The 25,757-nt window shown below is 41.7% G+C and overlaps 1 protein-coding gene across 1 annotated transcript in view; it reads right to left on the minus strand.

Annotated features, from left to right (window-relative positions):
- NPSR1 (neuropeptide S receptor 1) overlaps positions 1–5,801 on the minus strand; it is a 57,051-nt gene extending 51,250 nt beyond the window's left edge. The window contains exon 1 of the mRNA XM_039715135.1: positions 5,655–5,801. Coding sequence (XP_039571069.1) covers positions 5,655–5,801 — 147 coding nt within the window. The remainder of the gene's footprint in view (positions 1–5,654) is intronic.
- Positions 5,802–25,757: the final 19,956 nt, after the last annotated feature.

The following is a 25,757-nucleotide window of genomic DNA, read 5'->3' on the forward strand; positions in this document are numbered from 1 at the left end:
TATGAGTTTGTGTCGATATGGTATTCCACTCATATGCTATGTTTATGTGTTACATAGAGGAAAGATCTACAATATTTTCTTCATTTTAGACTTAGGAAAAGAGAAAAGCTGAGAAAGTCTATTCACTTAATCAGGACACTTCCTCATGAAAAGGGGCAATTTTGTTATCAAGATTACTTTCTCATCTTTTTGAAATCTAGCAAATTTTTTTGGTAAACCTCTGTTTTTTTAAAAAAACAATTTCTTATCTCTGACTTCATCACCATGGATGAGCAGGGTCATCCCTTCAGTGCACACAATCTAATGCATGCTTATTGCAATGATCTTTCCAGCCTCAACAGCTGAACAAGCCCCCACTCTGTTCCAAAATTCTCTATAGGTGTGATGGTGACAGTCAGTAACAAATATGATTAATTCAATTCAGTTCTATCACCAAATAGTTATTATTTGCCATTCTGTTGTGATTTGGTGCAAGACAGATAATAAATGTGGCCAGTACTGCTCAGTTATTGCAGGATGTTTTACCCATTGCACTCTAGGAAAATTCCACAGAATTAGACAGATATTCCTGATTTAAATTTAATCAGAAAACATAATTTTTAAATGGTGTATCTATTTTTTAAAAATATTTTTAATGTAGAAAGATAACATTAGATCACTCAAAGGTCCGTCCATAATTTTATTATTTTTGACAGCATTATTTAAAACTCCAAAGTGTTGTTTTTCTTAATCACTTAAAAATATTATGTGTGCCTAATCGATAAAATTAAAATATCTCAAAAAATGTAAAATATTTATATTTTCTAAGCATATTTATATAGGAGAGGGAGACAGGTGCAAACCACGTTCCTGTGTGGAGCACATGGACAGCAGTATGAGGGCTGCTATTGTAGAACATCCCAAATCAGCTGGCTCAGAGCTGCTCCCTGTTGGGCTGTCATACTGCCAGATCCCTTCTGTGCTGTGTTTAAGCCACTGGATGAGGCCAGCCTAGCCAACAGCACTGCAGCAGCAGTTTTCCAAGGAGATCATTCTCAGCACAGCATCTCAGGAATAGCAACAGTCATTACAGCATATTGCAGGAGTCCCTGACACCTTATTTGTGTAAACTTAATCCTCCTCCTCTCCCCCACTACAAGATTGCAAAGTTACCTCTGAATTATTTGATATGTCTATTTTCTAAAATGTGTGATTGCATTTGCAGAGATTACTCCAGAAATTTGACAGCACCCATTATTATTTTCCTATTATGCATTCAATGATGGGATGCTCTGTGATATTTTCTTGAAAATCAGAATGAGCAATAGCATAAGCAAATACTTTTCAGGAGATAAAGCGACTCCTACATTTGGATGAAAGGATAGGGACATTAGACTGTGACTTCAGCACCCTCTGAGAACACCTGGAGCCAAGTCCACGTTACTGGACAGTTCTACAAAACCCCTCGACATGTTGGTCTCCTCAGCTCTTTGCTGGTGATAGTAAACCCTAATCTTTGTAAAGAACATCAGCTCCATGGATAAGCAGCCCATGTTTTTAGAGCTGTGCTCACTTGTGCGAGGTTGTGCTGTGCTGTTTAATATCTGAGCTCCATGGGCTAAAACACGCGGGTACAGGGAATGCTGCAATGGTGGGGAATACAGTCAAAGACATACTTTAAAATAATTGCTGATGGTTTTGATAGGCACAAAGTTCCTCCTGAAAGCTGTAACACTTCAGTGTCACTGCTGTGCTACTTCTGCATGGCACAGGGACCAGGGCTCATGGGGCAGAGGAAGGGCCATGTCAACATTTGGGCCAGTGATTGAGGCTCCCACTTGGCAGGGGGCACTGGGGTTCCCAACAACCTTGGATGTAAACAATGAAACCTTTGTGTCCTGCTGTACAGGTGGGGACTCTACAATGCAGGAAGCAAAATGTACAACTTGATGGATTCCCAGCTCTGCTGGGAGGTAGGAAATGATGGTGGGAACACAGTCCCACTGAGAAAACTCGCAGTTGCTGTTCACTTTCTCTTTTTGAGCACTCCAAACTTTACTTTCCTGCATAAAAGCAGGGCATCTTCTTTCTCAGCAGAGCTCTTAAAACAGAGATGGTCCGTACCCAATCTTTCTGAGGGCAAGCACATGCTCCTAGCATTGTGAAAACTTCTGGGCTGTTTAGTATCTGGCAGGAGGAGATGCTTCCTCCGGCCCTGACAAAGCCTCCCAAACCTTGCACAAAATCAGGCCAAACCTATTCTGAGATTCCACCTTTTCTCCAGGCGGTTTTCTGGTTTGCAGAGTTAAGAAGGTCCTAAAGTAGAGGAAGGCTACAGGTATTTAGATGATTTCTGCACTTTCTGGACTACTGTATTTGGCCAGTGCTGTTGATGCTTAGAGCCCTTTTACACATGGATTAAGCACGTATGGAGGAGATTGTAAAGGGATGTAATGAACTCTCCTTTGGCTTGGGAGATTGGAACTGTAATTAATACCAATTTGCACATCTGTTCTGAATTAGGTGCTGAAACAGTGTCCTGGCTTGTGACAAACAGCCACCAGAATTCCTTGTAGTTTAAGTCAATAACTTACCTGGATACCCCACAGAAAGGCACCCAGGAAGAAAGATGATCTGGGTTTTCAATTTGCCATAACACAGCAGCAAGACCTAAATGGGAGTGGGAATGAGGCAGCACCTTTGCTAAGAAAAGCACCAGCTCATCTTGCATGTTGAGTGATGCATGGATATACCCAGTCCAGCCCCAAAAGCTGCCATTCTGTATGAAGCAAGACCTAAATGGGAGTGGGAACGAGGCAGCACCTTTGCTATAAAAGCACCAGCTTATCTTGCATGATGAGTGATGCATGGATATACCCAGTCCAGCCCCAAAAGCTGCCATTCTGTATGACAAGAGTCAGTTTAGTTAGCCCACATGGCTCCAAATTAGAGTTCATTAGCAAAGCTTTGATGAGCAGCTGGTCCTTCTCTAGTAATGACTACCAGAAGAAAATCTGCATTCCTCTAAGTGGGGGAAATGTTCCATTTTTGAGATAAAATAAATCCATAAATTTCCCCTTAGCCTTCCCCCTAAAAAGACAACAAAAACCTGAACTGGTAAAACATTCTCTAATCTGAAACTGTGCAGGGTTTAGTTGTTAAGCAGAGGAATAGGCAGAAGCACAATTTTTTCTGGAAGAGAAGCATTCACAGCTCAGCCTTTCTGGCACTGAAATACTCTAATGCACATTATTTTACTTTTGTCCTGTTGCCACCACAGTATAGCACAGACACTACCTGGGGTGGGTACCAGCCATCTTTCTGCATGTCGGGAGGAAAAGAAGACACCAGCACATGCTTGTGTAGTTTGAGCAGCATGTGAGATACCCTGGCAGCTGTCATTGGGTAAAATCATTAAAAAGTCATCAACACAGGTACAGGGTGTCACTCTCTAGTCTCCTCTTATGAGTTTAGATCATATTTTCCCTATGATTGCTTTTCTAAGGTAGGTTACACATACATTTTCCAAGCAGAAATAGCTTGTGTGCTCTATCTGCACACAGATTCTGGGGTCAGCCTGTGTAGTGACCGCTCACCCAGCCTGCCTTCACAGCCAGCCACAGGCTACAGTGTGTTTGAAAAGCCAAACCCTGTTTGTAAACTATATTTTGAACACTGAACTCTGTTTTTCAAATTCATTCAGCCTTTTCAAAACTGAATCTTGAATTGTTTTAGCTGCTTAACTACAGCATTGTAAAGAGGAAGACTGCTTGGCTTGGCTTGTTGAAGTGGGCAAGGATGCCATTTTGAACACTGAACTCTGTTTTTTCAAATTCATTGAGCCTTTTCAAAACTGAAACTTGAATTGTTTTTTTCTGCTTAACTACAGCATTGTAAAGAGGAAGACTGCTTGGCTTGGCTTGTTGAAGTGGGCAAGGATGCAGCCACAACATGGGCAGAGCTGGTGGAGAATGGCCAGTGGTGTTAAAGGTATCAGCAGCACCTTCCACATGTGGGTTTTACAGAGTGCTGAAATTGCTGGCAGGGAGCCCTGTCTTCCCTGCACTGTAGTCATCAGAGCAGGTGCTTTTTCCTTCCTTTCCTACAGCTGCACCAGCTGTCACTCGTCTCTAGAGTCAAAATATTTCCATGCCTATCAACAGCTAGTAATTTATGTGAAATCAGCGAGTCTCCTTGGAAAGTTCATGCTACATGTGCCAGAGCCAGGCATCCGGCAGAGACTCGAGAGCAAGTGTAACGAGAAGCCCTCAGCTACAGAATTGTTTCCTTTAGCAATGGATGAGCATGCATGACTATCCTTGGTTTCCTAATTATTGTAATTTACTCAATCTCTCCTATTAACGAGCATTTTTCTGCCTGGGGACTTTCTAATCATGGAATTAATTGTCACTTTTACCATTATGAAATACTGCTCCCATGACATTGTTCAGATTTACAACCCTAACTGTGAAAAGAAGAAAGGAGATAAAGTGAAAGTTGTTAAAATATTTTTCTCGTCCCTTGTGAAATTTTTTTCAAGAGCATTTTAGGAGCCTAATGTGGAGAGGAAAAAAAAAGGAATAAAAAATAATTTTCACCCTTGAAATCCTAGGTAGCAAGCATTACCTTAGAAATTATAAGCAGCATGTTAAAAGAGACCCTCACTAATTAAGACTGGCACTATGGATCACCTCTTTCTTAATCAGGGCTGGGAACCTGCTGTAATTCCACCAATTCCACTAGGATTTTGTCAGAGCACTACCAATCTCACAGATACAAAAATTGCTTCTGAATATATCCCCCTTTACCTCACATGTTGTCAAATTATATAAATGCCTTTACCTTTCCAGCTGAAATTGGTCTCTTTGGTGCCGAGCTCCAGAAGGAATGGCAGGGCACTCCTAGCCAGACTTTTTAATGACTTGAACTTGTACAATGTACCATAAAAACAGAGACACGTGGCATTCAGAACAAAATTAAGCAGTAGCACCAGGCATAGAAATCTGAAGGAAATATGAACTTCAGAACTTCTCCAGTCTTTTTCCTACACTTACATAGTGCTAGGGTGATGTTTAGTTTTGGAGATGACTGAATACACTTCCCATTCAATTCAACAGCATTCACTACTGAATGACTCATCTGATGCATTCTTAACAACAGATTTCAAGAGACACTGCAACCCCATCCAACTCACAAACAAACAAACAAACAAAAAACAAATTAGAACCTGTCCCTCATGATTAAAAAACCCCCAAACAACAAAAACCCTGTCTCACTTGTGTACAATATTTGTTACAGCTGGAAAATTGAAAAGAAATCCCTTATGTCAAGATGATGCATCTCAGAAATTACATTAAAAATGTGTTAAAATAATGCGAGCTTTTGACTAAAGATGCATGTGTAACTACAATACCTCTACAGAGAACTAGTACCATCCTCTCTTGGAAGGGGATAGAGTTAGCTAAGACATGTAAATCTGAAGTCCAGTTTCTACAAGTATTTTACTTTTCAGTAAATGCCTCACACATGCTGTCAGCTGGTTTTGCAGGGAAAAAACCCCACCAATATCTGGGGAAAAATAGTTAAATAATCTTAGTTGCCTCCCCACATATGTGCTGAAAATGCTCCAAAGCTGCAAGCATTTGAGAAAAGTAATGCACCCCTTAAAGTAATACCTTAAAGGAATAGTAAAAGGATCCCCACTCCTCTTCTGCCACCGCTTCTGTGAAAGTCACCGTTTCAGTAAAAGTGACAAGGGGAAAATCCAGACAGCCGGTGCCTCCCTGGGAGCTGCTGCTGGCTTCTGTGGAGTTGACCTCCATCACTGGATTTTGCTTAAGTTGTCTAGGTGCTGGTTTTAGTAAGAGTTAATGCAGCCAGGCTTCTCCCGTAAAAGCGCAGCACAAAACCAGCTTCTCACTGGCTACCAGAGGTGTCGGGCTTCAGTGCAGCTGAGTGATAGGAAAAAAAAAAAAAAACAAAACAAAGCCAAGCTGGCATTCCTTTGAGCTTTCTTTAGGTACAATTCTGACAACAGCCATCCACGTGCCCTTCCCAGCAGCATCAGCCAGTAACAGAGTCAGCACACACGGACCCAGCCATGTGCTTTATCGACTCTGGATTACCTTGCACCCCAACCTGTTAGCTCTGGAGTCAGGCACACCTGTAAAAGTATGGAGCTCCTCCCTGCACTAAGCCCAGGAGCCTGGGTATTCCACTCAGCAGCATTGCTTACTTACCTTAGCTGAGCTCAATATGATTTTGATTATCTTTAGTCTTGCGGTATATCCATAAACAAACACCAACATGCTCTCCCATAAAAAAGACCCTATTAAGTTTATAGGCTTAAGGTACCTGTCAATATCTACCTGACTTCATAAATAGACCTCTCCCTCACCTCTGCAAAGAGCTGGAGCGTGCTGCACACCCAGGAAGGCAGTGCTTTGTCACCAGTGGAAAACCTGTCTGGAAAGGCACAGCTCCTAGATACTTAGAGGCTCAAGACTCTTCAGAATGAGGTAATCAATTATCTCTCTGTTCACAGATTTTCTGGGCACCGATCCCACATACCCTCTGTTTATTCAGATGTTTTTGCACATCTCCAGTGGTGTCAGCCTAGCTGTACACCAAGATGACAGATGAGAGTGCACTCACCTTCCCTGACCAGAGCTTGTAAATACAGCACTTGTTCAGCTTTGCGAGGGTGCTCTGCCCCAATAACACTGCAATCCTAAGCAGAAATTGATGTGTTTCACACCCCCCAGTTCAATCTCTCCTTACCTGCTCATGGCAAAACCCAGTCCTGCATTTATGTAGGTACAGATGGCCATGGGTGAGCTCAGGAGTTTTTAACTCCTCTCTCTTGCTACCACAGCACACCTTTTCCCCAGGTGCTGGAGCAGCTTTCTCCACAACATGCCCACACCATCCATGTCCCTGATCTTCTTGGGAATCTGCCTATCCCTGCCTACATGAGCAGCAAGAGAGGGGTCACTAAAGAGCCCTCCAGCTCCCAGACCCTGTATTAATAGGGGAAATTCAGGTCCAAATTTTGACTGAACCCTCTCAAGTTAGGACATGCCTGGATCTAAGCCTTTGGAATAGGCTGTTCTAGAGACTGCAGAAACCTCTGAGTGTCTAGCAATAATCAGACTCTCCAGAAGATGCTGGAGTCATCAGAGTCATTCAGCAGAGTCATTTAGAGGAGGGAATCAGTCTAGACCAATACAGACAATAAGTACCAGTCACAAGCCAATCAATTCTGACTAATATGCACCAGAGATCAATATTTAACAGTGACAAATGATTCAGGGGTTGGAAACATGAAATAGATTTAAAAAAATATTATAAAGAAAAAAGATAAAAAGAAATCTTATTGAACCACAATATTTTTGCTGAAAACCACTGGGGAAAATGCTCACATATATATATCATATAAAAGAGAAATATTTTTGCATTTTTTTCTGACTGATTGTAGAAGTTGACTTTGAAACTCTGCTAAGTATTTAGGTAGCATCCAAGCTTCTTGAAAATATTTTACCATTTTTTTACCCCTCTTCTTCCTTCTTCTACTATTTCTTTCTTATATTTACAGAATTCTCTTAGCTAGAGTTAAATTTTTTTACACAAAACTTTTGGGTTTGGTGGGTTCTTTGCACTTTCATTCCTACAGAGTTGTTAAGCTCAAGCATATTACAGGCAGTAAGAGGCTTCTCAGAATCCACCCCACATGCCAGATCATGTGCAGCTCTCAGGGCTAACCTAGAGTGACTTGTCTTGTGGCTTTGCCAGCTACTTTCTCTAAGTAGTGCTTATGGTGCTGCAAAAGGTTATGCCGTGCCCTGCTCCGGCACTCTCCAGTCTACACAGGACTAATTCAGATTTTCCATCACTATTAGCTTTTCTGCTGGTGAGTATTTCAGTTGCTGCCATGTTTTGCTGTGGGCTGGTTTTGTAAAAATGCTGCTTAGTCACAGAATATGAAGCCATGCGGTGTTTGTGGTACTACATCTACAATTAAGCTAATTCTCTAGAATAAAATGCTTTGTTTTTAGACCACTACAAGTCATTAACAACTCTTTGAAATTTGGTGTTCAGACTTCTTTCCCCACCCCACTCTCCATGGTGATATTAAGCAAATTCTGAAATGAAGGGCAAAATAAAATATTTTATGATTGAATCTCAAAAACTTACAAAAGGCAAGATCAAATCCTAGAAACTCCTCTGTGCTGAAGGAATAGCTGACTGATTCCAGTAACTCACTTTGTATTTTCCTCAGCTGGGACCTTGAAAAGTCTCTGAGAACTTTCAAAGTTTTAGGAGATTGAGACAGTTTTATAGGGAGAGGAATTCAGTGTTCTCTCTGCTTTAATGTAAAATGCTGTCCAATTATTATTGCAAGACAGTTTTTTATCTAATGTATAATAAAATATGCTTCATCCTTCTTAACCTTTAAAGTGGCTTTTTTTTTAAAGTCACTGTATTCTAGAACTGCACCACAGCATGCTTCAGAAGTTGGAAGATATTAAAAATCCATAAGCAATAAGAATGAATTATTTGAAAGAAGAATAGAGAGAACTTGCTTTAGAGGCCTCTTCATTTGCCGTTGCCTTTATCTCAGTCTCGGAAGCTACACACATTTCGTTTTCTTAAATAAAACCTTGAACCAAAGGACCAGAAAACCTAAGAGCATAAATGGTTCCACTGAAACATAAAGAGAGTATTCTGTGGTTGCTGTGTGCAGCAAAACTGATATCCTGCCTGTGCAGAAACATGGGGGCAGATGTGCAATGCTTATCTTTCATCTCCCCATAGTGGCATGGCACTCCTGACTGGAAAGAAAAGGAAACCCTGTGCAACTGCAGAAAGTGAAACCAGGAGATTGATGTGATGATGTGATTTGATGTGATCTGATGTGATGTGATGATATGATGTGGTAGATGTAGGTAGGTAACTGGAAAGAAAGGGTAAAAAAGAAAAGAAAAAACAGGAAGCAATGAATAAAGTTTTTAAAGATCAGGTGAAAAAATTAGTGATTTTGATGATTTAAGCCTGAAATTCCTCATGCAAAAACTCTGGTCTTTCCTGCACAACAGCTGTGAAATGCAATAGGTGGAGATTATTTTGTGCACCACACTGTGGATGATCCTTGGTAGGCAGAGGTGCCATCACAGAGGATGTTACACTCCAAAACTCAGCAGCAGTAGGAGGAGGGACTATGCAGGATTATCAGTTCCTCCTATGCTATCTGTATCTGTATCTTGACTTCCCTGGCAGAAACTGTTGTGTGGCAGTATTTTTGTGCATGATGCAGATAACCTGCCAAAAATCAGCCAGTGTAAATATTCTAATGTGTCAAATTTTTAAAAAGATTAGGTACATCTGAAATGGGTAGAAAAAGGATCTGCTCAAGTGTATATTATTTTTTACTGATACTTTATGTTAGATTTCTTTTTGTTGTATTTAGGCATCATTCAGAGTAAAACTGAAAAAATATTTGGTTTTCTGCTCTTTGGAGCTTTGGCACCCTGGAGTAGTTAGGCATAATCATATTAAATGCAAAGAACAAATAATGGTATCAGACTGTAGGAAGAAAGAGAATGAGATATTTCTCACTTCTAAAAGAGCAGCAAGTTAATTGCTTCTCTGTAAAAAAAAACCATGCTTATACAAATCTTTATATGCCAGCTTTGGAAGAGAAAGTTTAGCCTGTTCTTCCCAACGCACAGCTCTTCTCCCCAAAAGCTGAACAGCTGGGGCAATTCAGAGGGACTCAGCTGCTGGCTCTGGCAGCATAGCACCACCTTGCAGCTGTGTGCCCTCATCCCTGCTGCACAGGAGAGCAGAACTGACACATTAGTGACACAATTCCTGTTGTCTGTCACAAACTCATTCTCCTTTGACTTAACAAACTACGTAGCACACGCGTTGGTTTCCTTTGGCACCGTGCCTCCAGAGGGATGCAGACCTGGGCATCCTGGGTAGGCAATACTCAAACAGGCTGGATTGATTGTCTCAAATCTGGAACCAAAAACATCTTCATGTGGTCCAAGTGCCTGGGATGTGGCTGGGAAGGGATGCCCATGTTTCTCAACTCTTGTAGGTCACTGCTGTGTGTGAAACAGAGGGTTTCATGTGTGCCTTACTTGATGCAAGTAGTCCACCACACATTTGCACTCACATTTATAGAATTTTTGAGCCCCTCCAGGTGGAGAGGACATCAAATTTCTACATCTCCAATACTTGAAACAGCTATGATATTTTATAGGGTAAATAAATAGTTATTGGATTTTCTCAACAGAAACCCCTAACATCCATTCTCCACCCTCCAGAAATGAAGTGGCTGTTACTAGGATAAAAAAAATTGGGAGTCAAAGTAAGATTTCAGAAGCTGTTTTCAATGTCCTCCCAAGCATTTAGTTTCAGGATCTGCATCCTAAAAATTGTATAAATGTGAGTGCAAATGTGTGGCAGAATACTTGCATCCTAAGTAAAGCACACATGAAACCCTCTGTTTCACACACAGCAATGACCTACAGGAGTCAAGAGACATGGCCATCCCTTCCCAGCCACATCCCAGGCATGGGGACCACATGAAGATGTTTTTGGTTCCAGATTTGAGACAATCAGTCCAGCCTGTTTGAGTATTGCCAACCCAGGATGTCCAGGTCTGCATGCCTCTGGAGGCACGGTGCCAAAGGAACCCAACGCATGTGCTAAGCAGTTTGTTAAATCAAAGGAAAATAGTAGCAGCATGTTGACACTGCCAAACTTAGCCATTTTCAGGAAGGTGAGTTTGTGAGGTGTGAATTTCAGCTACACTCTTCAGAGACTCTAGGGTTGTGACTCTGTCCCATCTGCACCATGTGGATCACTTTGGGCCACAGGGCCAACTAACAGGACACTGCGTTCACTGCATCCCCAAATGTCTTGTTTCTGGAGTTAGAGGCTAGTAACTACATCTGAAAAGCCCTTCTCTTTGACGGAAAAAAATTAAGTTTGATTTTCATCCAGAATCTGTATAAACTTAATTTTGAAATATTAAAAGCATCACAGAATGAGATGACTGTTCTCTGCTAGGCTCCAGGCTGTTCTGTCTCACCTGTCAAGTCTCTATCCAGCTTTGAATCAGATTCCCAAACTGACAGAAAGTTGAATTTTCCTCTTAATGTCAGTTTTGAATCAGATCTTTTGCAAACGCTTAGATTTTACCCATAGTAAAATACTAGAGTGGTAAAAATCACAGAACATTTTTATCATGAATAATAAAATATGAGTTGGTTGTTTCTCTTTCTTATATAATTTAAACAATTTTTTTTTAAAGAGGAGATTTTTCCTCATGTTTATTACTGTTTGTCGTCTTATTCCAGATTGGCTCATTTTGCAAAAGGGATACACAGCCGTTTCTCATTTCTTAAGAAACTTTTGCAGAAGAATGAAGAATCCTTAAGGGATTATCTTTGAAAAGAAGCAAGCAGATAAAGAAAACATGGAGATGAATGTCATTAAATATGAATATTGTGTTAGTGGAACTGTCAGACACCCTGAGATTTCAAATCCCTTCACTCTGTTCCCCTCAATATTACCATCAAGGAAATAATATATTTTGCAAGGGCCTGATTCTCTATTCATTTAGTGTGTTACAGAGCAGAATTTCTTCCTGTTTTGTGACTAGAATGGCAAGTAGCTTCCACAAAAAGGAGCCAAGCCCCATGAACTGAAACAGATGCCTGATGAATGTGCATTCCTATAAAAATATTGAGATAGTCAACATAGTCAGAGTGTTCTAACTTTTAAGGAGCTGAGCAGGTGGCCAAAATGTATGGCATCCATCAGGTGCTGGCATGTAGCTATGTGTACAGATGCCAGTAAGTAGGTAGAATAAATTCACAGCTCGCATCACCACCAGAAAGATTTTTCCTTCAAAATCTTCCATTTCCAATTGCCAAGGTACTGTCTGCCCTTCTCAAAGCACTGCAGCTGGAAAGGGAAAAGAGCACAGAAATAAAGCCAAGCTGCCAAAAGGGAAAGGTGGCTTCAGGTGAGCCCAGGCCAGCTCCCAGCACAGCCGGCAGGAATGCAGCCAGCCCTTCCGACTGCATCGCCCGGCACACCGTATGGTTGTTAACAAGGCAACTGCAGGGAACAAAACACCAGCCATATGCTTGTCCTGCCCCACTCCTCCCTCTGCTTAAGGTCCCACTTAACTACAATGAGCACCAATGTACCTTGAGAGGGAGGCCAAGAGCCTGTGCAGACACGGGTACTAGATCCTATTTTGTCTGCAGCTGGCATCAGCAGCTTGTTGTAAAATCTCCTGAGCCACAAGCCAGAGCCTCAGCAGTCCAAAGCTCTGTTTTCCACAGTACTGGAAGGCCATTGGAGGAAAATTGGTTTCAGGATTTCCACAAACCAACTTTTTAGCCACTTCTGACACATAAAGCACTTACTACCTATAAATAGGAGTCCTTTTCAGTTCTGTTTTCACATTGTTGCTTAGAAGAAATTTTCTTTCCTTTTCCCATTTTTAATTGAACCAAAACCAATTTAACAGGCTGTTGGACAAGATGATCATTGTAGATACCTTCCAACTGAAAATAGTCTACTCTAGTCACTTCTATACCTATTCTTAATTCATCTTAATCTACAGAGTATGGATAACCACATTGTATCTATTTTGGGAGAGAAATACTTCTCTCCTCCCACTCCTTACCTTCTTCCTGCTACCTCTGATGAGTGCACTAAGAGGTCATTTCCATTATTCTCATTCAAGCTTGCATTGATATAGGAATTACTGCCCTGTTAGATTTCAGAGGATGCCCAGATCTGACGAACCTCTCTCTTCTTCTGCAGGGTATGAACCAATGGCTAAGACTCAGGTTTGGAGTTCAGGGAAGATATTAAGCACCTTGCTCTTTTGCACATTCCCATTCTGACCCTGACCAAGAGACCTCCACTCCCATAAGAGCTTTGGAAAGCGAACATGTAACAGAAACTCAGGCCCTTCTGGATGTCATTCTCCATTCACCTGGATGCTCCTGCCTGCATAGTTATCCCCAGCTCTGGGAACATGTCACAGCTGGTCTGAGGCTGAGCAATTAATTCAGTTATAAATAAGAAACCCAGCCCAGTTCCATAAACCGGCCCCTGGGTTGAGCTATGATAGGATGGATTTGAATACATACAGGGACTTCACCCAATCACATTCCACCCTAAGCTGCAGACATCTCACTGGCACAGGAGCTAGGAGGTGTTTAAGCCAGACCAGTGAGCTGATTGGACTGGGAGATTCAAATCCTCCTATTTAAGGAGGGTGAGGACAATAAACACGCTGCTGTCACTTGTCTCTGTCTCCAACCACCAACTCCATGTAACACATGGTGCCCCATGTGAGGATTCAACTCAGCCGTTTACAGCAAACAACCACAGTATTGTGGGGAGACAGGACCAGCAGTGGAATATTGCTGCGGGCACACTCTGCTGTCGCATGTGTCTGTCTCCAACCTCTGTCTCCATGGTGCCCCATGTGAGGATTCAACTCAGCCGTTTACAGCAAACAACCACAGTATTGTGGGGAGACAGGACCAGCAGTGGAATATTGCTGTGGGCAGCAGAATAATTGCTGCAAACAGGTGGTGGGACAGCAGAAAAGCAGTGGGAATTGCTGCGGCAGCGGAAAATGGCTGCTAAATCCTGGCGGTAGACAGCGGAGTGTGCCATGTGGTTTCAAACCCCACCTTGCGGATTGGAATCACCATCAGGATCATGGGAGTATGGACCTCTACACCTGAAGACCCCATTCTGAAGGTATGGACTTCCTTAAAAATGAGGGATTAATTATGACATGTGGGCTCTGCTAGCCCTGCTCACATGGTACGAAAGCCACAAACTCAATGTGTCTGAAAGGACCTCCTCAGACTGGGAGCAGACTGGTCAAAATATACTTGCCACAGCCTCCACTGGCGATGACACAAGCCATCAATGTTGTAAGGCCATGGAGGACCATCCTGGACTTACTAAAACAGTTAAATAACTAGCAAGGGATGGGGACAGGCAGAGTGGCCACAGAGCACTGCAAAACCACCACAGGGAGCCAGAAAGCAGCCCCAGGTGGGGACAATATGCCAGCTGGGCATTTTGTCATTGTGCAGACCGATGGGCCACCCCACACTGGGATGCGCTGCCAGCGGCGTATTCCCCAGCTGAGCAAAGCAGTGAGGAGACGCCACGCTGCCAAGCACATGCACACTGGGCAGCAGCACAGTAATTTCTCTGTGCCCCACTGTGTCAGCTCCAGCTGGCCCTGGCCACTGTGGAAACATGGCCTGCTGCTGTGGGATAGATGGCGCAACTCAGCCACATGACCCAATGAGCAGTGGAGTGGGGGCCAGCACGACCACAGTGTCCGAGCCAGGCTGCTGTCCCTGGTTGATCCACACCATCATACTGGCTGAGCACCCCAGGACCATCCCGCAGTATCATGTGGACCCCAGAGCCACCACCTCCCCCACACCTGGACCAAGCTACTGTGCCGGGATGGACCACACTGCCGTTTTGGGTGGGCACACCATGCTGTGCTGCTCCATAGGGCCAGACCATGTGGCAGCTGCTCCAAAATGTTGTGCAATGCCTCTCTGCACCACCAAGGTGGGCGAGAATCCCACAGCCATGATGCCATGCCATGCAGCTGCCAGGACCACCCCCCCACCACTGTTGCTGGAGCAGCCCACACCTCGCATCACCATGGAAATGCCAAGATGGCCCCATCCTGAGACTGGGTGCGCCGGCTCCTACACCTCTGTGGAGCATGTCCATGCCTCTGTCAGAGGGCAGGGCTCCACCTCCAGTCAAACCACCCCCAACCCTGCCTCCATGGGCATGTCTGGGAAATGCATTACCAGGAGCTCCTGCAGATGTAATACCCAGAAGCTGGACCACTATCTCCAGTGCAGCACTCCTGCTGGAGTTGCAGTTCTGCAAAATTGCAGATTTTACCAGAAAATACATGCAATGGTTTGCACCCCTACTCCACCCGTGACTGTCCCTGAAAAAAAACAGAATTGCTCAACTTATCCCTTTTAAGTGTTGTGTCCCCAAAACAGATTCTAGGGAGTGAGGAGACCAAGGCTTCAAATCAACAGGACAGCCCCCAGCTGTACTGGACTCAGGTCGTGGGTGATCAAAGACCTAATATGGTTTGCACTGTTACGATGCCCAAGGCAAACCCTTTGCAGATAAAGGTCAGTGGAATGATTGGCACAGGGGCAGACATCACTCTGCCAACATAGGGCCTTCATCACGGCCTACAACACCTGCAGGATCTGCCATTACTGGCCTTGGAGGGACCACACAGAGCTGTTGAGCAGCAGTCCTCTGTTGATGAAAAATCCTGAGGGCCAAACAAGCTACAATCTGGCCTTACATCACTGCAGCACCACTGAACCTGTGGGGAAGGGAAGTTTTTTCTGCATGGGGAGTTCCGATGGGAATGGATTTTTAACAGCAGCTACTGTATTGAACTGTGTAAGGTATCCCACACCAGCTCTGAAATGGCTTTCTATTTAGCCTGTGTGGAATACCACTGTGGGCCTTTGAGAAAGAGAAGCTAGATGCCCTAAAACCATTAGTGCAAGAACAGCTAGCTCAAGAACACATAGAGCCATCTATGAGCTCTTGGAACGACCCTGTATTTATTGTAAAAAAGAAATCTGGTAAGTGGAGGTTGCTCCATGACTTAAGAAAAATCCATTCTGTGATGGAGGGCACGGGCACTTTGGGGGCTGATATGCCTTATCCTACAGTGATGCCTTCCTCCTGGGACATCCTGATTGTGGACCTGAAGGATTGCTTTTTCACTATTCTACTGCATCCAGACAATACCCCAAAATTTGCCTTCTGTTAATAACACTGCACCAGTGCAACACTATCAATGGTGAGTTCTTCCCCAAAAAATGAGAAACAGCCCTACATTCTGTCAATGATATGTTACACAAGAACTCTCATCGGTGACAGAAACAGTTTCCAGGGGCCTACTGTTATCACTACATGGATGACATTTTGATTGCAACCTGAACAAAAAGGAACTCTCACAGATTCAGCCAAGCCTCCTGCAAGCATTAAAAACATTTGGGCTGCAGGTAGCACCAGAGAAGGTGCAGCAGCAAGCACACTGGAAACATTTGGGTCTCAATGAACCAGACTGCTCATCCACAAGCAATTCAATTTTCAACCAAAATTCAGATTCTAAATGATGCACAAATATTTTGGATACTGTCATCTGAGTCAGATAGTATCTAGGATTAAGCAAATCACAATTAGCACCCTTTTCTGACCTCTGAAAAGGTGATCCTGAATTAACTTCCTCCAGAAAATTAACCCCAGAGGCAAAAGATGCTCTTGAAACAGTACAGCAAGCTATCTCACACAGACACGTCCACTGGATATGCCCAGAGGTGTGTTCATGCCACTGTGTTCATTCTTATTGTTAATTTTCATCCTACTGGTATTATTGGACAGTGGAATACACACTGTCCTGACCCTTTGCACATTCTAGAGAGGGTGTTTTTACCTCACCAACCAAAAAAGACCCACCATATTTGAGCTAATTGCACAGTTAATGATCAAATGTCATCACAGGTGTTTACAATTGAATGCTAGAGATCCTTCACAAATTATTATTCCTGTGACACAAGAGCAGTTTGAATGGTGTTTTGGTAACTGTACAGCCTTGCAAAGTACCTTGCAAAATTTTTCAGGACAAATCACTTACCACTTACTAAGCCATGTATTACTAAAGTTAAGTGGCTAAACTGCACTATCTCTGAAACCTCTAAGTAGCTGAACACCCTTGAAAGGTATTGCAGTGTTTACTGATGGTTCTGGGAAAACAGGAAAGGCTATTGTGAAAGAGGAAGGTGAGTGGCAAACATTGGAGGGATATGAGAATGTATCACCTCAAACAGCAGAGCTAGAGGCTGTAGCTATGGCTTTCCAAAGTTTTCCCCACACTCTGCTAAATGTTGGAACTGATTCTGCTTATGTGGCTGTTATCACACAATGATTAGACCAAGCGCTACTAAAGGAAAATGATAATGCACAAGTATTTAACTTAGTAAAAACTCTATGCCTTACTATCCAAGCCAGAACTTGCCCTTATTATATCCTATACATCAGGAGTCACAAAAATTTACCAGGTTTTATCACAGAGGGCAACACCAGAGCAGATATATATGTGCTAGCTAGCCCTGCTGGAACAGCACCACAACCAGATACACTAGCACAAGCAAAGGCATCACATAATTTTTTCCACCAAGGCTCATAATATTGTTAGCACCTGTGCTGACTGCCAAGGTCACACTGCACTGCTGCAGGTGGTGGTAAACCCTTGTGGACTGCGTGCTTCGCAAATCTGGTGAACTGATGTCACACACATCCCTGAATTTGGCTGCTTAAAATATGCACGTGTCTCAATTGACACCTTTTCATCAGCAATATGGGTTACAGTACATGCAGGAGAAAAAGGTCGGGATGCCATCGCACACTGGCAGTCGGCTTTTGTGGCTTTGGCATCCCTCACATCATCAAAACAGACACACAGGAGAAAAAGGTTGGGACACTGACCAGTGTGCCATCGCACACTGGCAGTCGGCTTTTGTGGCTTTGGCATCCCTCACATCATCAAAACAGACAACGGCCCTACATACACCTCACAGAAAATTAGACAGTTTCTACATCTCTGGGGTGTGTCACACCAAACTGGTATTCCCCATTTAGCAACTGGACAGGCCATTTTAGAAAGGGCACATGGCACTTTAAAATGTATGTTAGATAAACAAAAAAGGGGAATGTGTGGTGAAACTCTACAGAGCAGAGTAGCAAAAACAGTTTACACTTTGAACCATTTAACACTATTAGAAAAGTCCCAGAACCCAATTATTTTAAATCACTTCTTATCACTACAATAATCCTGTGATGTTCAGTTTGCCCAAGGTAATGAGACCTCCTCATCAAAACATGGTGGGGGTCCTTGGGGCCTTATTACCTGGGGACGGGATATGCATGCATTTCAATGGATATTGGAACACACTGGACACCTGCCAGATGTGTCCAGCCTGCTGGACTATGGACTATGTCCTGCTGGGGACCACAGGCAGCATCCTCCTGACAGCCCCTCAACAGACATCACAGAGCTGTGTATGGAGCAGTAACCAGAACAATTGTTCACCTACCTCATGGAAACCTGGGACTCTTGAAGTGGCAGTTCATATAAGGACTGCATTTGTTTACAAATTATTTTTTCCTGTTTACAAGCTGTTTTTTCTGTTTACAGATTGTTTTTCTAGGGTTGGGTTTTTCTCTAACAGTTCTAAGGGGTAAATGGTTTCTTGTTTTCAAAGTTGCAACTTGTAGGCAACCTGTGGCATGTTAGCCTGAAGGGTGGCGATCTTGGCTAACAGCTCCTGGAAGTGAGTGCTGCAACTTCAAGTGGTGGGGAAGTAGCTGAGTTAAGTTGCAACTTGTAACTATAAGTAGATAACCTGTTGCATGTTACCCTGAAGGATGGCGATCTTGCCTAACAGCTCCTGGAAGTGAGTGCTGCAACTTCAATAGCTGGGGAAGCTTGGTTTGTCAAATTAAAGAAAAGGCCTCATTCACATTAGACCACACCATTGCTCCTCAAGTGCCAAATTGGAGCCAGTGAAATCAGCAGTAACTAAAACTGTGCCGAACAGGAGCAGAAGGTTTTAAAAAACTGCAAGTCTAGGTGAAGTATAAAATTAAAGTTCCAAACATAGCAAGAAGATTGCAATTAACACATAAGAACATGTTTGCAGACTACACTGCCATCTTTAATCTTTGATAAAATAGTACTACAGATGCTAGAGATAGAAGAGGGTAACAAAGAGAATTGGTCTAATCCTTCAATACTAAAACCTTGGGAAAAGACCAGCACAACCCACAATGTAGGTCAAAAAATGTGCCCATAGAGAGGTACTGGGAAGAAAAGCAAGTGTGGGAAGAAAAAATTTAAATGCCTGCATCCCTGGTCTTACTTTCTATGGAAGAAGTTGTGCCTGAAGTAATGAATACACTTTGTCTTGTGGCGATGAGCAGCAGAGTGGAATTAGAGATTTACAACAGAGGTAGAAAGCCATTAGATGAATTGCGGGACCTTTTATTACCAATTGCAATTTCATGGCAGGGTTATTATTTATTAAATACAGGAGCAGACAGTTGAATTCCTACTGCTCTTTGGTTTAATTCCACTTATAAAAAGGCTGAAGAAATTACACAGAGTAGACTAAAAGTGCTCTGCAGTAGCAGGCTTCTTTCTCACTGCCTTCACATGGATGCACACACACACACACAGAGAAATTTAAAAAGTGACTGTATGGAAGGGGAACAACTCACACCCAATTTCCCTTTAAAAAACCTAAGGTAGAGTAAAATAAATGCACTCTACTGCTATCAATACTGCACCTGAAGAGCAGTTTGGACAATGTAACATCCTTAAGTACTGAGGCTCAGTTTTTTACCATCTCCAGAAAAATATACACTTTACCTCCTGCTCTCTCATACAAAACCAGTGTGTAGACAGAAAATAAATACGTAAGATGACATGACCCAAGTCAGAATTACTGTGTGGGTGGGGGGAAGAAGATAATATTTGCCATAATATACAATTGTACAATTGCATCCCAGGTCATCTCCATGAAGAGCAATTATGTATATTTTCAGGCAGCAAAAGGGATGAGCTATTCAAACCCCAGCAGTTTTGTGCCAGCACTTATTTTGAATTCACTGAACTGCAGAGCAGTGGAAAGGAAGAGGAACTAGAAAGAAGTGAAGAAATACCCACTGAAGAAACTGTCTCAGCATGGCTCAAATCTCCAAGGCTTTTTTCATGCTTATCTGTCACTGCACACTGGCACAAGCAGGGTGTTTAATAACTTTGTTTGCCAGAAAAACAAGTGCCATAAAAAATTTTTGTAAAATATATTTTGTATATCAAAAAGTAGTCTTCTGCAAGCCAGCTACTTTTAGACGATAATGTAGATGTAGATTAGTCTGGTGTGATACAAATCTTCATTTCCAAAATAACATAGTCTTTTGCTAATATATTTTTCAGGCATACTTCTTCATATATTTTCTGATACTCCTTAGCAGTACATTGATGTTCCTGATCACACTATGAAATATATTTTCATATAAAATGGGGAAATGAACTGCTATCATTTCCATTTCTGCACAAGTAAAACCATTCAATTACGGTTCCAATCCAATGAAGAAGTAAAACAGAACTGCCTCACATGCTGACCTGAACACAGAAAGCACAGTTCAAAAAAACAAGACTGTCAAAAGAAAAATAAAAAATACAGACTTTAGCAACCAGTTTAAGGTTGTGGATACAGTTGCTGTAAGTGCTCACATCCCCAGTGACCAAACAGGCAGCAAATTCTAACTAGGCAAATAAAGTCAATTCAGTATTTTTATGTTCCTACATTTTGAGACTGTTGTGTCTCTTAGATCATCCACATTTGAATAAGGTGACAATAATGTGGATATCTCATGCTAATGACTCTTTGCTCACGATTGTAAAGATGAGTAAAATGATACAAATGCTCAGAGAAATGTAAACTAGGGTGTTGTTTTTGGGGTGGGCATGATTACCCTCACGATGGCATTGCACGCAGGAAGCCCACACGAGCTAGCTGAGGACAGCTGCTTTATGTGCAGTATGTTGAGGGCCAGCAGCACCAGATCTTCATGCAAATAAATGGGCTCAGCCCTTTTCAGCTTGTGCACAACCTGTGAGCAGCTGATTCAAAGGCCACCTCTGTGCTGATACCCAGACCCTGGGAAATGACTTCTTTTTTCCATGGAAAATGGACTCCGTTTGTGGCCACTCCCACTGGCAGACCATGGGGTGCCAAGTGAGAAATATACAAACTTTACTCGATTTCTCCAAAACTGAAGCTGCCAGCAACTAGAACCCTGCAAGTTCTTAGAGGCCCAAATGTCACCTTTAATCTGATACCCAGACCCTGGGGAAATGACTTCTTTTTCCCATGGAAAATGGCCTCCATTTGCGGCCACTTGCACTGGCAAATCGCGTGGTGCCAAGCTAGAAATTTGCAAACTTTGCTGATTTCTCCAAAACTAAAGCTACCAGCAACTAGGATCCTGCAAGTCCTTAGAGCCCCCAAAGGCACCTTTGATCTGGCTTTGATCTGGCTTGCTACTTTTGGGAGGTAAGCTGTGGATTCTTTTCACATATGCGTATATGTATAAGCAGAGATGATACAGATAAAACAATATCTCCTTTAGTTAGCTGAGAAATTTCCAGTGCCTGTCCAAACATACCTCTGAAACAGGTAATATTGTTCTTGTACTAAAGGAATACAGGATAAAATAATAAGTATCATCTGGGAAGCTGGAGTGCGAGAAGTTTCAAGTGCATAACAGTGGTGTGGGCGGAATATATGAAGTGGCAAATACAATATCTAATTTGCTAAAGTCATTAGAAGCAAACCAGAAATCAGTGTGGGAGACATTCGTTGCACCTGCTGCTCAGAGCTAAGTTTTCAGAACTTTTAAAAAGACCTAAATTGTTAAACCTAAGAGTTTCTTAGGTTTTATCTTTGGAACAGAAAGAAAATTGGAAGGGAAAAAAATTATTGTTATGCATCCATATGTATCAAGCCAGTGAGGGATTAAATGAAGGAAAAGGCAAATGTCTCTACACTCAAAGCGTTCAAAGCTTTTGTAGCACAATTTGCTTCAGGAGAAAATAATGTTTTCTGTGGTTACGAACAGGCAAAAAAATTCCAGTCTTTATATGAACTGCTGCTTGGGGATTAGATGAGGATTTAATATCTTTCTCGGAGAAAGGATTAATTAAAATCTGTCTTCTTTGGGAAGGTGATGAGCAAAATAATTTCATATGCATACAGAGCTTTTGAATTTTTCTCTACAGAAATGAAATGTATTTGGTGACTTCTCATTTCATATCTTTTTCTTCAAAAAAATGAATAATTTTATATTTTTATTCATAGGACTAGCTGAAGGGATTTTAACATGCATTCAAAATGTCAAAAAAAATCATGGGAGTCTCCTTTAGAAAATTTTGAAAATCTGCTCTTAGGAGCTGAAGAAATATTGCTTGAACATCACTAATGATCTGTCCTTTTGCTACATATTTCACCATGCTTAACAGTGAAATTGGTTAGAAAGTCTACTGGCTAGTGATAGACCTAACTGCATTTTTAATTTTGCGATCATACTGTGAAAAGTTTTACTTCTCTTTCCACAAAAAGCCTTGATTGTCTTCAAAAAAACTGAAGCATGCACTCACACAATTGATTTTTGTTCATTTGCAGACCTTAGCAGCTGGTGTTTCAGAGAACTTGGATGAAAATCCAAGTAACCTGGCCCTCTCTGAGGGTGTGAAAGTTTGGAAATGTCTTTCACCACCTTGAGAAAGGAATGACACAAATTAGAGCATCTCATAGGATACCTGCTGGTGCCTGGCCCCCTCCATTCTCTTTCTCTCTATAAAGCAGCAATCCATGACAGCTTCAGTGACAAAAAAATTAAAAATCTTTCATTATTTGTTTCATTATAAAAATGCCAGTAAACATGTCTGAATTCCCTCCAGAACTGATACGAAAGAAACAAATATTTTACTGAACAAATGTAATTTTGAAAAAATGCTAAAAATATTCTTTTTGAGCCATCAAGAGTGAAAAAGCTATGAATCTTAACGTTTTTATCAAAACTAACCTTCCCTCTTCCTTTTTACATGGAGTTTGACACCTGTGATCCTTTAACTGTACTGATTTAAAAAATGAAATGTCTGGGAAATTAACATAAATTTATACATACCTATGTGTGTACATATATATATATATATATATATTAGAAATTTAAGTTACTCAGGCTAAATTTCAGAGCTCCCTGTACTGAAAATCATGGACACACAATGAATGGATAGTTAATTTAAAAAAACCAACAAAAACAAACAAACAAACAAAAAACACCCCAAAACAAAAAAAAAACCTAAAAGAAACTTAAACACAGCCAAGCAAACAAACAAAAACCCCAAACCAAAATAAAACAAAAAAAAAACCCCAAACACACAAAAATCTGTGTAATAGCTGCATAACCCATACCACAAGTGTAGGAAAGTAAGAAGCAATGAGTGACAAACTAAAAGTAAGATCTAAAGAAGGAAACAAAAACAAAGGCTCTACTGGAGAACTTTACACATTTTCTTGTACAGCTTCTGTCCTTAAAAAGCTTCTGTCCTTAAAAAGAAGGACCTCAATTGGACTTTTTTGCCTTTCATGTAATTTTTCATAAAATCCAATTTTGATCTCATCTTTTATAAAATCCAGTCTCATTTCTTCAGTTCCAACATGTACTAAGTCTGAGGCAAAGGCTTGTCCACTTCTGCTGCCCTGTTCGATGAGCATCAGTGTCCCTTGCTCAGGTGGTCAAGGTCCCTGCCCTGCATCAGAGCATGGGTAAGGCCAAAAAAAAGCAGGTGATCCTCCTCCTGATGAGCACACTCCAGGAATTATCAAATAGTTAGTATAGCAGGGAACAGCATCTCCTGGATGGAGCAGGGAACAGACGTGGATGGTCTGGTCTACTGATTTAAACATGCCTCAACTTCAAGGAGTGTTTGCCTGAAATCGATAAGGCAGTCTTAGCCCATATGTTTGTCATAGATTCAAGGAGCTCAAGAATGATTGATGGCATGCAATTTTACAGTCACTGCATGGTCCTGTAAGATTAATATGGATTAACTCTGAGCATTAAATATTTAAGGTAATAAAATGTTTTCTTAAAGGTATGGAAGTGTGACTTGGTCCTGCATTTTAATTATGCTTAAAAAAAGTCCAGTCAACATCTAATTTCTTCTGTTCAAATCCCAACATGCTCCAAAGATAAATCTCTTCTGTTTGGAATAGCAGAGAGAGTCAAAGGAAAAGATTAAATAATTAGGCATAGCTGAATTTAAAATCACTGTTCCAGACTGTCAAATAGATTAGACTTCAAAGACAGAAAGTAAATTATACATATGTATAATATAATGTACAATTTCTCATCCCATCTCTGTAATTGAAAAAAAAAAAAAAGAAAATATGTTTTATTAATTCATCCCAGACTCTCTAGATACTCAATACTAGATCAGCAATTACATTAAATAAGTTATATTGAATCTTTGTGGTACCTACCCAAAATTAACCTGAGCCTGTACCACATCATAGCATATCCTTAGCTCTGTCTAGCTGAGACTACATATGCATTTCACCTTCTGTGCCTTTTCTCCTACACTACTTTTTGGAACTGTGCTAATAAGTTATGAGGACAGGAGGTATGAGCTCACTCGTAATGAAATGAAAATAGAAATTTTCAGCTGTGTTGCTTTAGGTCAGGTAACAGCTTTTTTAGTTTAGTTACAAGTAGATGAAGCTATAATGTTTCAAAACTTGTAAAATAAAGAAAATTAAATATTCCACAAAGAAAGTGCTGAAGTTGAAATTTCTCTGACCTGTTATTTTAGCTGAAAATCTTTGCTAATTTGAACACTGCTTGTACAAGCAAAAGCACCATAAAGATTTTATCACATTGGCCTCTTACTGGTTCTTAGTGGTTTGCCTGCAGATGAATCCAGAACTTATCTGCATGTCATCACTTAAGAGCAACACCCTCCAGTTCAGGTCAGAGGCAGAACATTTTTCCTCCTCTCCTCTGTTCCTGGCATCAACCAAGCTGGTGGGTAAGAAGAGCTGGATAACAGAGAGGCAGCATCCTCCTGCCTTTTTCACCTAGGCTCAGCCCCTTTGTCCAAGCATAACACAGCTCACCTCCAGCCCTGGGTGTCCCCCAGGAGCCTCAAGTATCCCAACTGAGGGAACAGAGTCATGCAGAGTTAGGGATATAGTTCCAATGGCATGTAGGTTAAGGTTTTTGGCCACTACCTGCAGCATCAAGGTAGTGACTGAGTTTTTAAATGCTTTTTTATAGCAGAGACCATTAAACCACAGAATGTCTCTCCTGAACACTATAAAGTGGATAAATAATGAGTTCAGGTGTCAGTGGTTTCTGCGCCTTCACTGCTGCCTTGCAAATGGAAGAGTGAACTCAACAATTTGACACCAGCAATTAAAAGGAGAGAGGTGAGCAACACTTAATTTTACAGCATGGAGCAACCTGAAAGCCACCCAAGGTAATACCTGCTAGTGGAGCCAGGTTATGAAGTGACCACACTGCCTGAGTGGCCACATTCTGGTGATATACTTCACTACATTAAGACTGCTCATTAATTAACACATTCGTATTTGATTTCTCATGGCAGGGTTTCAGCTGCAGCAGGATAAATTCTCTGGGGACAGGGAACATGCTTGCAGGAGCAAACAAATCCAATCCACTGAAGGAGGTGAATTGTCAAGCTTGCCCTGGTGAATCTCCTACACCTTTGTAGTGGGAAAAAGGCTGCTTGTGACTAGCATGGTTTTAAAATGAAACTTCACACCTCTTGACACCTACGTTTCTTCTGGAGACCGAAGCAGATGTGATTTTTTTTTCCCATTTCATAGTGAAAACTTAGTTTGTTCCTTAACCAGAAGAAACAAGATGAAATTTCATTTGTGCACAATCACTGTGCCATTATTATATTTAAAAAATCAATAGACACAGCTGTCCTATGGCCTGCCTTTATTGTAAAGTACATTGATTCTACCAAAACCAACTTTCTCAGAAGCCCACTA

This window comes from Passer montanus, unplaced genomic scaffold, assembly GCF_014805655.1.
Source record: "Passer montanus isolate IOZ18808 unplaced genomic scaffold, ASM1480565v1 scaffold32, whole genome shotgun sequence".
Taxonomy (NCBI): Eukaryota; Metazoa; Chordata; class Aves; order Passeriformes; family Passeridae; genus Passer; species Passer montanus.